Raw genomic sequence first — 19156 nt, 5'->3', positions numbered from 1 at the left:
GCTGATTGCAATTTTTTTTAAACACCTTGAGACTCGAAATCCTCACATAACAAGGATTTGTAAAGCCTTTTAGAAATCACTTCCATCTTAACTTGACACAAATGTGAAAAATGTATGCAAATGCAGGTTCCTGCATTTAAAAAAAAATTATGCATTGCAATTTATTGATTGCACATGGAAAGCTATCATCTGGCTGCCTTGATGCAAAAACACCTAAATTAGCAGACAAGGACTTGTGATATTTTTTTTAACAATTCTATTGTCAGATGTAGATGAGGCAGCTTGGGTGGCTGCCACCTACAACAATATGAAAATTCAAATTAGCCCTTTTTAAATATGATTGGAGCCTCAAAGATTTAGAATAATTTTGGTCTTTGTGGGTCTATGTGACACAATATTTCCTAGAAGGGAAACACAAGTGAGGCATTTTTGAAGTAAGAAACCTAAGGTCTTCAAACATAAAAAATAAACGACTAGAAGAACGGATTGGGTGGAGGGATGTTATTATCCTGGGGTAGCAGCAGGCAGGTGCAGCCACCGTGTGCAGGATAAGCTGGATGGGCAGGGTCAGCGGGCTCCTGGGGCCATGAGGAGCTCAACGTGACAGTCTGCACCGCCTCATGACAATCCACACGGATTACACGCAGCAGTCCATGCACAGGTCCACGTGAATCCTCCCGCCCTTATTTGAGCTGTGCAGTTTCAAGAATTTATTATTGTTGTTATTGCAATTATTGCATTGATTGTGCTACAATAGTCAAACAGTTGACTATTTCCCACTGATTACCTTTCCCAATCATGCATTGTGCAACAATCCTAGAGAACATCCCCGCCGAGAGTCTTTTATTTGCTGTACGTGTTTCTTGGCGGTAGGTAACCTATTCGCAAAAACTCCCGCTGAATACTCCGCCATCACCGCCCTTCCCTCTTTGCTGCGCAGCCTTGTTTCCATACACTTCAGCATGGTGGTACACGGGATCCGCGGCGCGCCGCCTCCCACTCTGACGTCCGCAGCGCCCGGGCCACTCAGGCGCCTCGCCCTGGAAAGGTGGGCCGTCCTCCCCGCCGAGGATACAGCGCCGCTTAACACGTGAGCCTCATGTGACAGAGGTAGGTCAGACCGAGCGGAGAGTCAGAGGGTTTATTTAACTCGTCGCTCCGTACTCCCCCACTTTCCCGACGCGCCACTAGGAGAGGGTGGACTTCCTCCTGCGGCGGGACCACAGCGTGGAATTTACATGGACTTAACCTGAACGCACCTCAGATAGCGCTTACAATAAGAGCTGCTCTAAATATGACACATTCTTAAAACATTTTCGGAAACATTTTTGATGCGCTTTAGCGTACTTCACACTGCTCGTAAATAAATGCGTGTTTGTTTGTGGCTGAATTGGTGATACATTTATATACGTATATTTGGACCCGAACAAAGAATGGAGCGAGTCCCGAGCGAGCAACCGCCTCCTCTCTCCAAACACCAGCCTGATCTGTCAGACGTGCAGGGGTAAGTTACACTTCTTCCTAAACCGTGACACCTTTACCCTTAAATTGTTCCCAGATTCCTCACGGGTACGCTCTATTTGTTTCTTTAGGATGGATTTCCAAATGTATGTTTATAAGCCTAGAAGAGGGATAAAAAGGGGAGAAGAGAGCAAGGTTTGTGTTTTTTTTTTATTTCTGTTATATCTATTCACTTTATTACTTGTTGCAAACTTGTTACGACCCGACCGCAGAGCTTGTTGCACGTAATCTACAAGGAAGAAATTAGAGTAGCAGCAGTTCCCATAAATGGTTGACCCAATTTCTGCTGTGACATAACTCCTGGATTCCTCCCTATGGGTGTAACTCCCTGCAAACACAAAGGATTTACGCAACGCCTGTGTTTATTTCTCGTAGGACACCTACAAGCTGCCCCACAGACTCATCGAGAAGAAAAGGCGCGATCGGATTAACGAATGCATCGCTCAGCTGAAAGATTTATTACCCGAACATCTGAAACTCACAGTAAGTTCATATTGAAGTGGCTTCAACTGAGAATGGGAATGGGATGCACAAATGTTGAGTAGAATGCACCATCTAGTGGTTGTTCAGCGGTATTACAGCTGTGCGTCAGCAGCGCGCAAAACTTGCCTGCTGCCCAATTATGCTGTGTCCTATTATAACATGTTGCCAATGTGCTATAAAACAAAATTCAGGAAATGACCTGAGAATCTTCTCAGCCTTATGGCTGAATTGCTGTGAAAGTGGGAGAGTAGAAGAAGCCTTATGCCCAGGAGTTGTGCAGCTTAGCCTCTGTTTCGAATAAGCGGTTAAGATGTGCTGACTTTGCGTGTCTTCCACAGACTCTGGGCCATCTGGAGAAGGCTGTGGTTTTAGAGCTCACGCTAAAACATGTGAAAGCCCTCACCTCTCTTCTGGAGCAGCAGCAGCAGAAGATCCTTTCTCTGCAGAGTGGCATGCAAATCGGTGAGCGACAGACATTTGCATACATGCGGAAGATAATACGTCAAACAAATGTATAAAGGTGGCATTGTGCAGACATTACGACAATTTATCATTCCCAACTGAACAAAAATTACAGTTTCTTGCAGATTTGCTCACATGGGTTTTCTTGAATTATATTTTTTTACAGAGCAACCCACTGTTAGCCAGGAGAAGTCAGAGGAGATGTTTCGCTCTGGTTTCCACATGTGTGCCAAGGAGATTCTCCAGTATCTAGCCAATCATGAGGCTGATGGAGACCTGACTCCAACTCATCTCATCGGCCATCTTCACAAACTGGCTGCTGAAGTGCTGCAGAATCCGGCTAGACCTTGCACCCCTCACAGCCCCCAACCCGAAGAGGTTCCGGCCTACCACCAGCGCCAGCCTCACAAGGAGATGGCCACCACCTTGCCCCCTAAGCCCACTGAGGGCTATGGGAGGAACTGCGTGCCAGTTATCCAGCGGGCATACGCACCAGCGAGTGGCGAGCAGAGTGGAAGTGACACAGACACAGACAGTGGCTATGGGGGGGAGCTGGAGAAGACTGAAGTGGGGGCACTGCAGGGACGCTCTGATTATTATGGTCATGACAGCCAGCAGAAGCGACCGCTGGGAGACAGGCAGAGCTCTGCCATCAAGCAGGAGGACGATGAGCCGCGCCACAAGCGACCCCGTGTGGAGTCTTCTGAGGATGAGGTGCTTTCAAGTGGAGAGTCATCGATTTCATCATCCTCCAGTGGTTATGGTAGTTACATGAGCACGTCCCCCACCCACCCACCTCCCCCTCCTCATCCTCTCTGCATGCCATTCTACCTCATCCCCCCTTCAGCTGCGGCCTACCTACCAATGCTGGAGAAATGCTGGTATCCTGGAGCAGTGCCTATGCTCTACCCCGGCATGGGAGGCTCCTCACCCACCATGTCTGGTGACAGACCACCACCTCCGCTTGTGTTGTCTCCCAGAGGAGGCTCTCCTGCCCCAGTCCTATCTCAGACCCCCATGGACTCCCCTGCTCTCCTTCAGGCACTAAAGCAGGTACCACCCCTCAACCTGGAAACCAAAGAATGAGGAATGAAGGAACAGGCGAAGGGACAATGCCTTTTCTAATGGCCACTGTCAACAAGTGGACGACATGACTGAGCTGTTTGTAATCTAATCTATAATCATTCATCTTCTCCTTTCCTCATCCGGAGGTCAGATAGTACCCATTCACACTGGGAGGAATGCAAAACTCTGGCTGAATGTTTAAAGCTCAGTGGTTTTCCTCATTTACAGATGTACTGTTTGAACCCGAACTGCCCTGCACATACATACATATTGGTTGAATGTAAAGAAAGAAGTCTTTAAGATGCTGCTGTGGAAATGTAAAAGCCTACAACTATCCATCTCACTATGTAGCTGTTGTGACAAAGAATTGCCATGTTGTACTTTACTTTAAAGACGTTTTGCACCAAAATAGTGGTAATTAATCACCCAAAGTTTATTGCCTATGTCTTTTGTTCACCATTTTGTTCACTAAAATGCCCTTTCTCAACTTGATATTGATGACTTTAAACACCCAGAAGTTCTGAAGTGTGTATAGAATGAGTAATGAGATGGCCTTAGTGGATGAAGGGATAGGCCACTACATGGCCAAAATGAGTGACATGTCTTGTTTTTGTGTTGATGAACTGAGAGGGATTTCTGTAATTATTGTTCATAGACTTCTTGTATATTTCTATTTTTGATACCTGTGCTTGCACTCTGCTCTCTCAGGCAGCCGGAGGGATTGCAGCGTGTGGACAATGTTGTGTACTCAGAAAGTGTACATTCTGTAGCACTGTGCTGGACCTGGTCTGCGTACTCAACGTGTTTTCTGCTCAAGTCAAACCCGGTGTTTGTTCTTGCTGTTGCCTTTTACTTGTGAGAAGCTGATAAACTGCAGATGTTTATTCTCTGTACAATGTATTAAACCTGGAGTCAAAGATCTGAGGAAGGGGTGAAGTGAATGTAAGTTTTACCAGAAGACTAGTTTTCTATAGAAAGTGAGGTACTTAAGGTTTTATATTTTGGGACCTAAAGAGAGATGTTTGATGTACATATTTTGTCTATAAATGTTGATATAAATCATAAGTGTATTAATAAAGTATTTTTCCCATGGATATTTGTTTTTATTGTGTGTATCTTTTAATAATTAAAGATGTGGGTGATAACAATAAAACAATTAGATACATCCCAACAAGCCACACCTGGAAAACTTGACTTTTAGCTTCGTCTGCTGGCTAATGTGCTAATTACTTGGAAAACCAAATTAGTGTTAACTTAAGCCACTTTGCAAAACAAGCAATTTTACATTTGCTCCAATACAATTTAGTTTTTGTACTTGGCTTCAGATCTAATTAAGGATGCTCAAGTTAAATCAAAAATGATTAAACACTATAATTTGTCATAATCACAGGCCCAGATGAATACATCGGGTTGTTGACTTTGCAGCAAGTCCTTGTCCTTGCAAGCATTTGACAACAGTAGAAAGTATCCACTTCTTATAACATCTCATCTCAAGGTGTTTTTTTCTACTGTCATTTAGTAGGAACTCTCAAAGTGTTGTCATCTGAAGTCAAAGGTCATCCCAGCAACCTGAAATATCATTACCTTCGAATTAGTTTTCCTTCGACTGATATTGATCCGTTTGATGATCACTGTGACCTTTAACTGCTACAAAGAGTTGCTTTTAATATGGGTGGAATAAAGTACTCAATAAAGTTAAGGGGTCATGATCAAGATATCCACCTGTTGTAAGACTGAAGTCCTCCCTAGTTGTACCTGTTTCTGCCGACCTGTCCACTTAAACACTGAATACCTCCAGCAATGCATAACTTGGATCTGTGCATTTTTTCCATGTCTGTATTCCTTATAAAGGTGGCTAAGATGCCTGTTCTCATTTACTCTTTGATTTTAAAAGTGTTAAATCAATTGCAGATCAGTGAGTGATAAAGATGCTGGTGTAACCTATTAGAACTTTCATATTTTATTTACTTGCTGTAGTAGCTGGTGATTGACCTTAATGTGTTATTTTTCCTTTATTACCATCTGCTGGGCATTTAAAGGCATTACAATGTCCAGAATAAAATAGAATAGAATAGAATATGTCAAAGTCATTCTTATAAAAACATCATCAAGCAGCATCTGATCAGCTGTCAATAAAGTACCACCAACATCCAAATACTTAGAACAAAGGACCAGTAAATGGCTCCTGTGAAATATTGCACACTTCCTTCCATTACACTGAGGCAAAAAGAGAAAGGGAATCTGCCCAGATCAATTTAGGAATCCCACTAATAAGAATATAATCAAAGGTTTATTTATATCAGTAATACAGGTCAAGAGGTGATTCATAACACACAGAATGAAATATTTTAAATATTACATTTATGTTTGATGATTATGGCTTATTAACATTATGAGGATGATTATGGTCCACCTGATGTTTTCTGATGTGGAAATTCAGCAGAACCATCTACCAGGAAATTTTAGAGCACTTCAAGCTTCCTTTTGCTGATAAGCTTTATGGAGATGTTGACTTTGTTTTCCAGAGCAGGACTTGGCTCCTGTCCTCACTGCCAAAAGTACCAGATGCTGGTTCATTGACCTCGGTGTTACTATTCTTTATTGACCAGACAACTGGCCTGACCTGAACCCCACGAGAAACACCTGAAGGTCGCAAATAAAGAAACCTCTCAGCAAAATCAGAGGCTGATCACCTCCATTTCACAAAGCACTGATGCAGTAATTCATGCAAAGCATACCCAAGTATTGAGTTCAAATACAAAATAATACATGGATACAGTAGACTGGCATTCCTGTTTTAAATATGGTTTTGTTATTATTATTTTATTATTTCATCTTTTTTTCTGTCAAAAAACGTGACGTCATTGTCGATATTAGCAAAATACTCACTTTCTTTAACACATAAATCTGTTTTGAACTAAGTTGCGTCTCGCCACAAGGGGGCGATCGAGGCTTTAGAATGAGTTCTGTCTGGTTTCCTGTTGTGGATCAAAGAACTTGTTTGGCAAATATTTTTGCTGCATGAACTCGCAATTTCTATACGTCTATATTTAGTTAGGTATCGCAAAAAAGTATTATTGTTGGGGTTTTGTTTGTTTCCCTTTTTTCTTTTTATAGACATTTTAATTCTTGAGTTGACTTCTACAATCAAGGTTTTATCAAATATTTTTATTCATTACATCATATCATATAAAAAATATTTTGAGCTGTACTGCTAATCGCCTTAATAACTGATGTCATTAAAATATTTTTCATAGTAACACAGCTTTTTTTTTTTATCAGGATTTCTAAAATTAAGTTTATGGGTTAAAATGATATATTGCAGATTTATGAAACATAAGAAATTAGCCTTGCACACATCTTAAAGCTGCTTTACCTTTTCCAAATATACAGCATTTCATGTAGAGCAATTAGCCAGAATATTGTGACTTCATTTCCCCCACAGAGCAACAAGCAGTTCAGACAGGCAAAAACATCTATGGGTGTCCCATGAAATTGTGAGGTAGGATTTAACACAGTTTGGGCTGCTAAATATCAATTTATCTCCATGGAATTTGAAAATATTGAAATACATTTATGAGTTATGATTATTTCCCTTCAAGAAATAAGATAAATCAGATTCTCTTTTACCTATGTCTCACATCTTGCTGACTGCTTTCCATTTTCTTCTCAGTGTAAATCCTTAATCAGTATCTTCTGTAAGACTTTATTTACAGTGAAGGCTTTAATAAAAATAAAGGACAACATATCTAGAGTAAAGTTGGTACATTCTTTAAATGTCTTGTCTTGAATATGTCTTAGCTGTAAATTTAATGAAATAACACCAGCTGCCGTGCTTTTGAATATATTTGAAGGAATGTTGTCATGTTTGACTATTGTCCTGATCAAGATGAGATGATGCTACAGCAAGGCATTTGTTTTAGTGGGTGCCACATGTCTACAAAACTGTTTAGTGCTTTAATTCATATAAAAAAGAAGCAGTTTAGCATCTTTTCAAGATTATGTTTCAGCTGATATCATGTTACGTTTTAGACTTAATATTCATTTTCCCAATTAGCTGCTGCTCTCCACAGTTCAAAAACAGACATGCTAGGTTAGCTGCTAACTCTAAAATGGTCTGAGGTTTTAAGTCAAATTATAGTAGCTTTGAGTGCATCATGAACTTTGATATTTTACAGCCATGATTACAAACCTATAGGCCCACAATGATCAGAGAAGTAGGGAAAACCAGATGAGCTTGCAGAAAGTGAGAAGCTTAAATAGTGGAGAGCTTGATTACTAGCAAGAGGCAGGTGGCTGATTGGAAACAGGCTGCAGTTGTGAAAGAGGGCAAACCATGCAGGCTGAGGGAAACTGAAGAGAACATGAATGAACAACAAAACCAAAGAAGAAGTCTGACACTAATTAAAGAAAATTAAATTCAGATCCACAAAAAAATTTAAGAATAAAACTGAGAAACCAAATACAAAAGAATGAACTGAAATAGCAAGGCTGAAACTGACATGAATAATCAAGGATAAAAAAAAACAACCATAGAAAACCAAAACCCAAACACCTGGAGATAATGACAAATTTAGCCATATTGGAGGGATTTCTGGACTAATATCTCAGCCTGCATCAGGTTTGGACTTCAACTGGAACTTAAATTTTCACTCTTTACTTTTTGTTATTTAAACATGAACTTGTTGGTTGACTTTGGACCATTGTTCTGCTACATAACTCTGAAATGCATGGTTCTATCAAATGTGTCAGGTCATATCAGGGTTGTGACTCAGCAAAACAGCCTCAGAACAACCCACTACCACCAACATGTTTGAATTTTGTAATGTTTTTGTGTGATGTGTTGTGTATTTCTCCATATCTTATCAGGACACAAACCTTACAAAAAAATGTCAGGTTTTTTTCCCTCATTCACAGAATCTTTTTCCAAAAGTCTTTGGGACCACCGAGACTTTTTGGCTGTATGCAGGGCCTTCGTGCTCTTTTTGATCTGAAGTGGTTTTGACCTTGGGATCTTACCATAGATAACATTTTATCCCAGATTCCTGAAATTATGAACACAGAGCTTAACTGTGATGAGTCATCAATGTAGTTCTGGACTTGGTAAATGGGCAGCTCTTAGGAAGGCTTAATGGTGTTCAATGTTTTCTCCTTATCTGGATAACTCTCACTGCAGTTCACCTGGTCAAAGCATCCTGGCTTTGTGACAACCGATTCCAGATTCATGGACATAAATGCCTTTGTTTCTAAGTTATTAGGTTTAGGAGGCAACCCAGCAGCGGACACGCTGAAGCTATTAAAGTGAACACTGTGTACGATGAAGCTGCTGTATGGACTTATTGGCTTTACTGGTTAGCAGCAGTGTCTCAGCGCTCTGATTGGCTCAGGGCGCAGTGATGCTGTCTGCATCCTGCTCTGTCAGGCAGGACAGGAGGGGAGGGGAGCTGGAGGCGCGGCTCGGAGATCATCACTTAACAGAGGGAGACAAAATAATAATTTCCCTCGTCATGTGAAAGAGATGTCATTTGTCAACATGTGCGAGGTGGCAAAAGCGGCGGCCGCATAAAGCCCGTGACCGCTCCTTCTGGTCGTCCTGTGAGACGGCGGCGGACGGCAGTCTGACTCAGTGAAAGTGTCACCTTTCCACTCAGTGAACGCCGGCAGTGTGAACTCAGGAGCCATGAGCGTGTCCGGGAACGACCCGCAGAGTTTACTGTGCTACCAGGTAAAGTGGATTTTGATTCATAAAGTGCAGCGCAGCGAGCAGGTGCATCGTCCAACAACTGAAACTGATCTGAGCGGAAACAAACTCAGAAATGGAGAGTTCTCACATTGTCTTAACTATTTCCCCTCTGCATTAACTTACAGACGCTCCTCACGTTACTGAGGACTGCGATGTGTTGAACTGTGTCTCGCTCATGACAGAATGGGGATTGTTGATGTTGTTTTTGCGAGGTGCCAGCACGTGTATCAGTTCTGAGATCGCATCACGTTGCATTGCACAGGCGGACCTCAGCTGCTGAGACCACCGCTCAGGCATAAATTAACGCTTATCCTCTGGATGGAGACGTCATGGCCACATTACTGGGAGAGCGCAGAGAGTTATTGATTAGGGACAGAAGGCTGTCCGCTGAGCACACACTCTGTGCATTAATAAAAGTCAACTGCTCGTCCCTTGGGGTCACGTGTTGTGAGGAAGGAGAATAGGATTTGGGCTTTTTATTTATTTATTCTGTTTTTGTTTTTTGGGGGGGAGATGTGTTTACCCCCAAACGACCTTGACGCCATTCCTTCACCGTGTTTCATAAGGAGCTCTCTCTACTTTCAGTGATGGCATGACAGACTTAAACTGGGGAAGCGGGGACATCCAGTACCCTGTTAGGTCCCCTTCCACTTCACTCTGCTGCATAATAGTTTAATGGACTTGTTGCAGGCTATACCTCAACAGTCATGTTATCATGGTGTGTTAGACTAACATCCTGTCTGTGTGCAGGAAGCAGATGGAGAAGAACCAGAACTGAGCTGGAGAATCTCAGATATCAATAGACCGCTTTCAGACCAGGGGGAGAAATAGCCTCTGAGCGTCACCCTGGAAGCAAGTTATGTAACCTTATTGTTATGTGTGTAAGGCTGCCTATTTGAAACACCTGGACTGTGCAGTCTGCATTTCCGGCAACTCTTTTCACCTGAAACATGGTGTAATGTCCACTTATTACAGCCATAACCAATGAGATACCCAGGTGACAAACTGGTCCTGAAAAAGATGTCAGATAAACCAATTTTCGTCAGAGGATATCACAAAAAAAGATATTGTTAAGGCAAAAGAAAAAAAATAGATGCATTAGTGAACTCCATTGCATATACAGTGGTTGTAAACATGAGACATGAATTAAAACTAAACTTTTTCTGCTATAGGACAAAATGATTTATGTTTGCTAAATGCCAGAATAACCAGAGAAATAACTTTAAAAACAAAATTCAAAGATTTTTAAAAAACATTTATAATGCAGACGTCTCCATACAGTATGTTTCCTTTATTTTAAATAGTTGCCTTTTTTAACTCTATGACTTGCATCAAAGTCAAATGTTTTAGATATATTTTCTCAAGTCTCCAATTTACTGGATTTAACTTTAGCATCTCCACAAGGTCTTTCCTTTTGTCTGGGTTTGCATCAGAGTTTGTTGGTTTCTGGGACTCAGAGCTCATCTCCTTCCTGAACGGCATGTTGGCAAGACATTCCCATGGCACTTCAATCTGCATATTATTATTTGAAAAAATTCAAACAATAATGTGCATTGCTATTTGCATATTATTATTCTGAATTTCCCTCAGACATCTAGAAATTGTAGCCAGAGGACAGAGATTAAAATGTTTTGTTGACACTTTAACTGCTTCACTGAGCATTTTCCTGTCTGTGGCAAAAGATTATTTTTTGAAGTTCAAAGTGTGCACCAAAATGAAAAGAATGGCAATCTAAGTTAATTTAAATGTGGCACAGTTGTTGGTGGTGAATGTTTTAAAAAGTGTTGACATACTGGAATATTTATGTGTAACTGTAGCTGCAGTTTTCAAATAAAGAGCATTATGCAGAGATATTGAAGGAACATTTGAAGACATCTTGAGCAAAACCGAGTCTTCTAACCGGGCAATGACTTGACGCAAACCACTAAATTAGTTGAAAATTTGCCTAAGCACAAGAAAATAAATGTCTTAGGTCACAAAACTAGAATTTTGTGGGCTGAGCTGAAAAGGTGTGTGCGAGGAAGGCTCCTTACAAACTAGACTCTGTTGCAGCGGTTCTGTGAGGAGGAATGAGTCAAATTTTCAGCAAACTATCCGTGCAAAGCCAGTGGGAACATATCCGAATCCTCTGAGAGTTCAAATGCAATTCTACAAAAAACAAATGGAAGTATGTAGACCTCTGAATTCGATGCAGATGAATTAGATTAGATTGTTTTTCCAAATTTCTAGCATTTTGACATTTTGGGATCATTCTTTTTGTTGATCCTAATTGGCTTAAACCAAGAAAAGCTGAGTGATTTAATATCAGAGACCAAAAATATTGACTTTTTAATAGTCTTGTGTAAATATCTTGTGCACCGTTAACATACCATGTGTGTTTGCTGTTACATTTCTCTGTTCTACTGCATTTACAGTTGTTATTTGGCATGTGTCCTGCACTTTGGGTTTTAATCAGTTTATTGGCATAGTTCCCATTTAGCTAGAGCGATCCATAAGCAAGTCTGACTGAATGTGAACTCTGGAGAGTACAGCTGTACACATTGGTATGCAAGTAGTATTCAGTATATCCCTGCGTATATTAAAAGAATGTAGTTATGTGGCATACCTGAAGGCAAAAATAAGGCTTTACAGCATTGAAAATTTACAACTTTATATTGTTTTAAATTTGATGATTGCTATTTGTTACATTTATGTAAACAATTAACTTAAGGTTTACCATTAAAAGTAGAAAATGAAATATTTGGTCGCTTAACAAAAGAAGAGAATGACTTAGCATTACATATGAGTTTACAGCTACTTTATAAACCTTCACTAACTTCATCTGTTGTGACTTCATTCATTCAATAGAGGCTAAACTAAATGCTTCTTGCAATTCCTGAACAGTTTTCTTTAAAATAGAAGGTTTTCCCTTCCACTTTTTCTACTCTACAACAACAGATTAAAGGGAGGTTTTATATCGAGGGGAAAATGTCAAAACAGGCACAACTTTGTGGGTTAAGAACTGGCCTTAATATGAAGGGATTATTCTTCAATTAAGTAACAAAGTCAAACAGAATTCATGTTCAAGACGTACAGGAAATACAAAACAGAAATCCTGCAGGACGTTTACACAAAATTAGGCAAGTGTAGCAAAGCTACGATGCAAACTTACAAGGCGATTAGGTCTGAGTCCAACTCACTTGGGAAAAGTCTCTTCTCAAGCTTTTTGGTTCTTTCTGTCCAGAGCAGAGCCCAGTTCAATAGGATCATTTCATTTGCCAGATTGGAGACATCAGAAGGGACAGGTCAGCCAATCAAAGTTAGAATTTTGGTAACATTATAGTGTTATATTAAAAATATACTGTTCATAAAAATATATATTTAGCTTTTTTTCTCCCCTCCAGGGGGTCTTTTGTGGGCTCTAGTGAAAGTAGGCTGACAGGAAAGGGGGGAAGACATGCGGCAAATATCGCCGGGTCCGGGAATCGAACCCGCGACGAGGACTCAAGGCCTCCAAACGTGGGTCATGCGATCCCCTACGCCACCACAGAATTCCCCCTATTCTGCCTTTTAGAAACAATTTGTTGCTCTACACATATTATCTCATGACTGGAGTTTGGTTTTAGAAAGGATAATTTCACACTCATTCAGAGAAACTTTGACATGTTTTGAAAAATCTCAAGAAGATCATATGTCTCTTATATTTTGGAGATGTCACTTAAATGAAATAATGTTTTTATTTTTTTAAATTTTTGTCAAATTAGTCCAGTTTGGCAAATTAGAAGTGACACTGACTTTTATCTACATATTACCCTGTAGATAAAAAAACAAATCTGACATATTAACATGCACAGCAGCACCAATAATGTTGCCTGGCATCATGTTAGGCCAGTTCACCCTGTTAAACATACATGACAATAATATGTCCTTGAGCAGATGGAGCATTACATGACCAAGCCATCAGCTTGATGTTAATAGATGGCATGCGGTTCCTGAGTTGGAATGTGGTGTTTTCCCTCCCTTAAGAATTAATGAAAAAAAAATAAATCAAATTTCAACCAAAGAATTTTCTATTTTGGTCTTATCACAAAGTGTTTAATAAAGCAGCATCCTGCCTTGTCCATGTGATCCATTGCAAACTTAAAATACTGCAGAAATGTGTCTGGGGAGCATGATAAAAAAAATTCCCTGGCTTTGTCATGCGCACCATTGTTTCCGCTTTCCACTGGTGAACTTGCAAATATTAACATTAGGCAATGTGACGCAGTTATGTAAAAGTTACACTGAGTTCTTTCAGACTTCCCACAATAAAAGCCTTGATCTTGAAGTAGTCTTTGTTATAGGAGCTCACATACTCAGGGTAACAATGACCTCGAATTTCCTCCATTTGTACAGAATCGCTCTATAAATAAGAAAGATGGTTTTGTAACTATTTCTGTCCTGACAAGCATCAATGACTCTTTTCTGAAGTTCAGTTTTCCTTTTTTCCCCTTGTTTTCCTGACCTTCTTGGTGCTGTGATGATCAAACAGTCTGTGTAAAAAATCTGCTGAGAATCTGAGTGAACAAACACAACCTTTAAGAAACACCATTGACCACCTTTGACACTTAATTTTCATAATTTGATTAACAATTCAGCAGTTTTAATTGTGAAGAATGTTGCTGTTTTCCACCCATAGATCCTGCTAATATTTGTAGAAAGAAAACAATTAGAGGCAGACTTGTATGTGTGGAGCAGAATGAGGTGACTCATGCTACCCGTGGGCTGAAGCAGTCAAAACAGCCACCCTTCTCTTTCCATCTTCTCCAGCCTTCTTCTCTCCTGTCTTCGCTTATACCATTACCTCTTATTTTCATCCATTCACGTTCAGCCCTCCTCTGAGTGAAGATGTGTCTCTTGTGTCTCTAGCAGTGAGTTGGAAACACTGCAGCGCTGCGAGGGGGGCAGCAGCTGCCTGAGGACATGTTACGAAGTGTCAGTCTTGGATCTCAGACGCCAAACTCTATTCAGGAAGTGACAGGCCCAGTTGTTAGAGTCAGGATCTGTGTTCCTGCTGTCAGCTTAGAAAGCTTCAGACATGGAGCAAGTAACTGGTTTGGCTTTGAGTAGGGAAATAGGGAGGCGTTTGGTGGAGATTAGCTGATGAAACCTGGGTACTATAGAGTGGCACAATATGAAGTGGTGGTTGCATTTTTGCCTTGAAAATGATCTCTGCCCCATTCATAGATGAGGTGGTAACATCTTCAAACAATGATAGCAAAACCTGGGACTGGATTCAGCTTCTGATAAATTAGTTCACAGCATTTAAATTAATTAGAGCCTGTGGTTGTATTTAAGGCAACATTTCAAATATGTTGCTTTCTGCTTCCTAAATGAACTAAAACAGGTTTAGTCTGAGAAAAAAGGTTGAATCTCCTCATAGAGTGCATGTAAAAACCTTGCATTTAAGCGCAACATACACTGCTTCAATATGTGACATCATGAAAAATGTAAAGAAATCAAACTCTGTATGAGATGAGGAAGAGAACTGTAGACCTTCACAGGTCTGATTCATCCTTGAGTAACATTTCTAGACACCCAAATGTGACGCCTTGATCTGTTCAATCAATAATTATCAAGAGTAAACTGTATAGAAATCTCCAGGTACAATGCAGTTCATGAAAGAGACAGACTCTGTGTCCAAGAGATAAATGTGATTTGGTGAAAGGTGAGTGCATCAACCCCAGAATAAAAGGAAAAGATGTTTTGAAGATGCTGGCTGGAGCTGATTAGAGAGGATCATTATTTACAGTAAAACAAGTCCTGTGCCAACATTGGCTGAAGAATCCATTACCCGAAAAGAAAACAAAGACAAATCCACATCTGAAAATACTCTTAGGGACAAAAGACATTAATGCCTTGTGCTCTAATGAAACTAAAATTAAAGTCTTTGGTCGTAGTATAAAATATTGCAGCATCATCTCTACGTCAGCTACCCTTTAAGTAGATCACCGGCGTGTAATTCTTGTGTTTTTCCAGAATGAAGCAGCTTCTTCTTAGGGAACCAAAGTTAATTAGAAACTGGATTTCCTTTCAAGGAATATTACACAGATTTGTTGTTTTGTTTTTGTTTTTTTTGGAAAAATATGAACATTTGAATATTTTAACAGCTTGACCAAAGAAGAATTATTATTTTGAAGATATGCCCATCTGAGGGCTTATTAATGCTGCAAAGGAAGCAGGACTTTTTAAATTCCTCTCTATTTCTTGATTATTGTCTATTTTATTCCTTTCACATACATTTTAAAGAATATCTTAGTTCAAACAGTGACACATAATTATTCATATATTTATTATTTCTAATAGTGCAGCTTTCTTTTAAGGTTTGCCACGCATTTTATTTGCTATGTTACCAGTAAATAAGAATGTAATGTACTATTTTTTATAATATTTATTGTGAAAATATAATTTAGTGAGGCACTGAGCAGAGCCAATAGTGAATTAGAAATAGTGGTATGTATTAAGTTCTGACCAGCTCATTAATTTTTTTCTTTAGTACTTTGATATGTAAGAGTAATGTATGAGTTGGTATGAATAATTTTGGACTTAACAGAAAAAGACATGCTAGTAAGTGAAATAGCTGAGTTTGGAGGGGAAATAAATATTCTAGCATATGTGAAGATTTGCAAAGCAATGACAAAAACTTTGTCATTGTTGAGGGATCTCTGATCAAACTGTAAAGCACGGTGGCGGTTGCATCATGACTTATCTTGTGTATCAGAAAAAGTGTGTGGAATAACAGATAAAAATAACTTTGATTCAAATAGTAAAATAATTGGAACTTTAAAGTTTTTGTTTTTTCTTTATTAGAGAACGTGGTTGGGGTAACAACATGCATCAGTATTCCTGCAATGTGAGGGAAGACAGGTAATGTCCCAACACCTGGATAGCAAATATTAATTTCAGTGCTTCTTACCTGCTGTTTGACATTGCACATAGATATAGCATAAATAATTATTCAGTGTAAAAGTGTTGTCTGCAGCTTGGTTCCTCTCATGGTGCATATAGAGTGTGAGGACGTTTTGATGCAACACATCGATTGCCCCACTTAGTCGGGACACAGGGATGCAAATTGTTGTTGCTCAACCAGTTGAATGTGTTTTACTTTAATGCGGCCGGACTCTCCGTTTGCATTGTTGGCAATATTGTTTTTCAACAAATATAAAATTCCAGGAAGTGAGGCTGAAGGAAGGAAATTGACAAGAAAATATTTTTACAATAAAACATAAACTCACAAGGGAGAATTTTTGTGAATTATCTAACAAATGCTCCTCTTTTTCTTACTGTGTATCAGTTCTTTAGTTCTTCTGTCAAAACCCCTGCGTGAATGTTATGCATGTTTTTTCTGCATGAATGGGAGATTTTTCAGTATCAAAAATAGGACACTTGTGTAACTTTACTTTTCATTACCATTCTGGGAATCCAACATATTTTTAGGGGGTTGTGCTTTTCTGGAAAACACTGTACATCTTGAATCTCTTGGTGATTGATGGCATTGCTCTATATTTGGCTCTCACATGCTGAGACTTGAGATGAGACAGTCTAAAGCCATCCTAGGAGTCAGTGTTGTGGGCCCAAAGATGCATCATACAAAAAGAAAGATGGTTAACAGAAAAGTTAGCTGTATCCTTCTCACATTTAATTATGTTGCAACCACAAGCTACCATGTTTCTATTGACACTTTAACAGAAAGCAGTGCATAACTGTGGAGTTGAAGGAAAACATGGTTTTATTTTGATGTTTTAATCAGAAAGCTGAAGCGGGGGTGCCTTCTGAAAGCCACTAGGCCTTTGTTTTGTTGCACACCACACATTTCAGATATTCTACAGTAACATGGAAATCATGTAGCATTTTCCTTTCACGTTAAAACTATGTGCTACTTTATGTTGGACTGTTGCATAAAAATCCCAATCAAGTACATTAAAGCTTTTGTTTCTAACAACCATTTTGCAAGGCATTGTAAATTAGACCACAAACAATCAACTCAAATGTGAATATGCAATTGAAGACGGTAAAAGTTAAAGGTTATGTATGTTTGTATGAATACTGAAATGTTTATGATTAACCCTCCAAATTACAGCAAGTGTGAAAAACATGAATGAAAGCTTCAAATGGAAAAGCATCAATCACCTTTAAGCATTTTTAAAAACGAATTTCTTTCATGACTTTCTTACAATTGTTCAAATGTTTGTGTTGAGCAACCTTTAATTTAGCTAAATTCAGACCAATGAAAGTTACATAATCTTCAAATAATAATTAAGTATTAAAATCAGCGTGTGATGTTCTGGTAAAAATAGACAGAGCAGGATGCCTTTATTGAGAATACAGTTTTCCTAAGTTTAATCTCTTTGAATCCACATCACAGTTTGTCTTCAATTCCTCCCTGTATCACATGATTTTCTCTGGTAACAAGGCGTCTCCTGTGTGTATGCGCCCCTGTTGGCTCCAGTATGCCCATAAAGGGCAGAACCTCAAGGGCATGCAGCCATTTTGGATCCAGCTCTGTGTGAGTTCTGTGGCACGGAGGCACTAATCTGCATGAGTCATAAACCACATCCAAAGGCTGCTGCTGATACCCAGCTAAGGACAAGAGGGAAGACAAAAAGGACGGTTGCCAGGTGATAGAATCTGGTGGCGACACACAGATTATTTTCCCTGCGAGTGTTCATGCTTTGAGGGTCACAGATGTGTTCAGCAGCAGAGACAAAAAAAACCTTAGAAGTGCATTATGAGCTTAGCTAAAATACTTAATGTGGCACAAGGGAAAGTAAGATGTGAATGACAGGGAACCATTAACCTGCTAAAAAAAAACGCTCACTTACATGAACATGTGGTTAAGAAGGTGTTGCTGAACTGTGACCCTCATAACTAATATGTAAAGAAAAGTGCAACATCCAGCAGCGCTCCTATTTATCGTTTTTAAATTCCACACTTATTTACTTTAAAGTGACCAAAGTCCTCTCTTTTATTAACTATTTTTAGTTTGCCAGTACAAAACCAACTTGACAATGACGGATGAATGGATATATGGACCACACAATTAGATAATGGCATAAAGAATTACATTTATTACTGTCTTGTTTTCTTTTCCATTACCTAATAGTTACACAGAGTTTTAGCCTTCTTCCTCCTCCATTTCTTTCTTCCCTTTATTTAGACCAAATTGATTCAAATTGATCAGATGTGATACGCTGCCACCCATTCTGGGTCAGAAAGCTTTTAGAGTTGCTTTTTTATCTGCTCCCTCCTGCAGAGCATCAGTGTAACTTGGTAAAGCTCTAATTATGATGCCTCAAGCTTGATTTGAAAAACAATACGCAGGAGCCAAGGTTCACCAGATACTGATAACACCGTTGTGTTTTGAAGGAGAATCTGGACTACAATTTCAGAGTACAGAGAGATTTGACTGGTTGGTAAAACTGCTCGAAATCAGAATGTGATGCTTTTACTGATCTACTGATAACTTGCTGTTTATGTAGGTAAAATGTAAGCAAAAATAATTATTGCAAGACTTGTCACAATTCAGTTATGAAAGATTTCTCACACTGTGACACTTGAGTGACAGATGTGTTCCTTTCTAAATGAATTATGGTGAGTTCAGTAAGGTTGAGCTATGAAGAAAGTGACCTCAAGGTAAAATGGCAGTTAAAGGCATAAACTCATCTAAAAGCAACATAAAACACCATGAGGCAGACTTACCAACATGTGGTTTCTGAATCAATGCAGTGAGCTAATACATACATTGCCTACTCTCCGGCTATGCTTTGCAGATGGTTCACTGAACCCGAGATGCTGAATGCTCAATAGTGAAAATGAAACTACGATTTACTTTAAATTGTCTTATACATTTACAACTTAGCCATT

The 19156-nt window shown here is 39.5% G+C and overlaps 2 protein-coding genes across 3 annotated transcripts in view; both read left to right on the top strand.

Moving 5' to 3' along the window:
- Window positions 1-1097: 1097 nt before the first annotated feature.
- LOC102217164 (class E basic helix-loop-helix protein 40) lies at window positions 1098-4625 on the top strand. Its single transcript, XM_005799856.3, has 5 exons — window positions 1098-1504; window positions 1593-1656; window positions 1897-2004; window positions 2343-2466; window positions 2633-4625. Exons 1-5 carry the CDS (start codon window positions 1434-1436, stop codon window positions 3550-3552), a joined length of 1287 nt encoding a protein of 428 aa, XP_005799913.1. The 5' UTR covers window positions 1098-1433; the 3' UTR covers window positions 3553-4625.
- A 4347-nt stretch (window positions 4626-8972) lies between these two features.
- The window catches only part of LOC102229904 (electroneutral sodium bicarbonate exchanger 1-like), a 34371-nt gene continuing 24187 nt past the window's right edge, over window positions 8973-19156 (top strand). For both annotated transcript variants that reach the window (XM_023325184.1, XM_023325182.1), the window contains exon 1: window positions 8973-9256. In XM_023325184.1, coding sequence (XP_023180952.1) covers window positions 9212-9256 — 45 coding nt within the window. In that variant the 5' untranslated portion in view covers window positions 8973-9211. The remainder of the gene's footprint in view (window positions 9257-19156) is intronic.

Source organism: Xiphophorus maculatus, chromosome 20 (assembly GCF_002775205.1).
Source record: "Xiphophorus maculatus strain JP 163 A chromosome 20, X_maculatus-5.0-male, whole genome shotgun sequence".
In the NCBI taxonomy this organism is placed as follows: domain Eukaryota; kingdom Metazoa; phylum Chordata; class Actinopteri; order Cyprinodontiformes; family Poeciliidae; genus Xiphophorus; species Xiphophorus maculatus.
The sequence above is the reverse complement of the archived record's forward strand: the minus strand, read 5'-3'. Positions and strand labels throughout refer to the sequence as shown.

Coding starts and splice junctions, on each gene's coding strand:
- LOC102217164 (XM_005799856.3), top strand. CDS start 1,434: ATGGAGCGAGTCCCGAGCGAGCAACCGCCTCCTCTCTCCAAACACCAG. Junction 1,657..1,896: donor AAAGGGGAGAAGAGAGCAAG/GTTTGTGTTTTT, acceptor TATTTCTCGTAG/GACACCTACAAGCTGCCCCA. Junction 2,005..2,342: donor CCGAACATCTGAAACTCACA/GTAAGTTCATAT, acceptor TGTCTTCCACAG/ACTCTGGGCCATCTGGAGAA.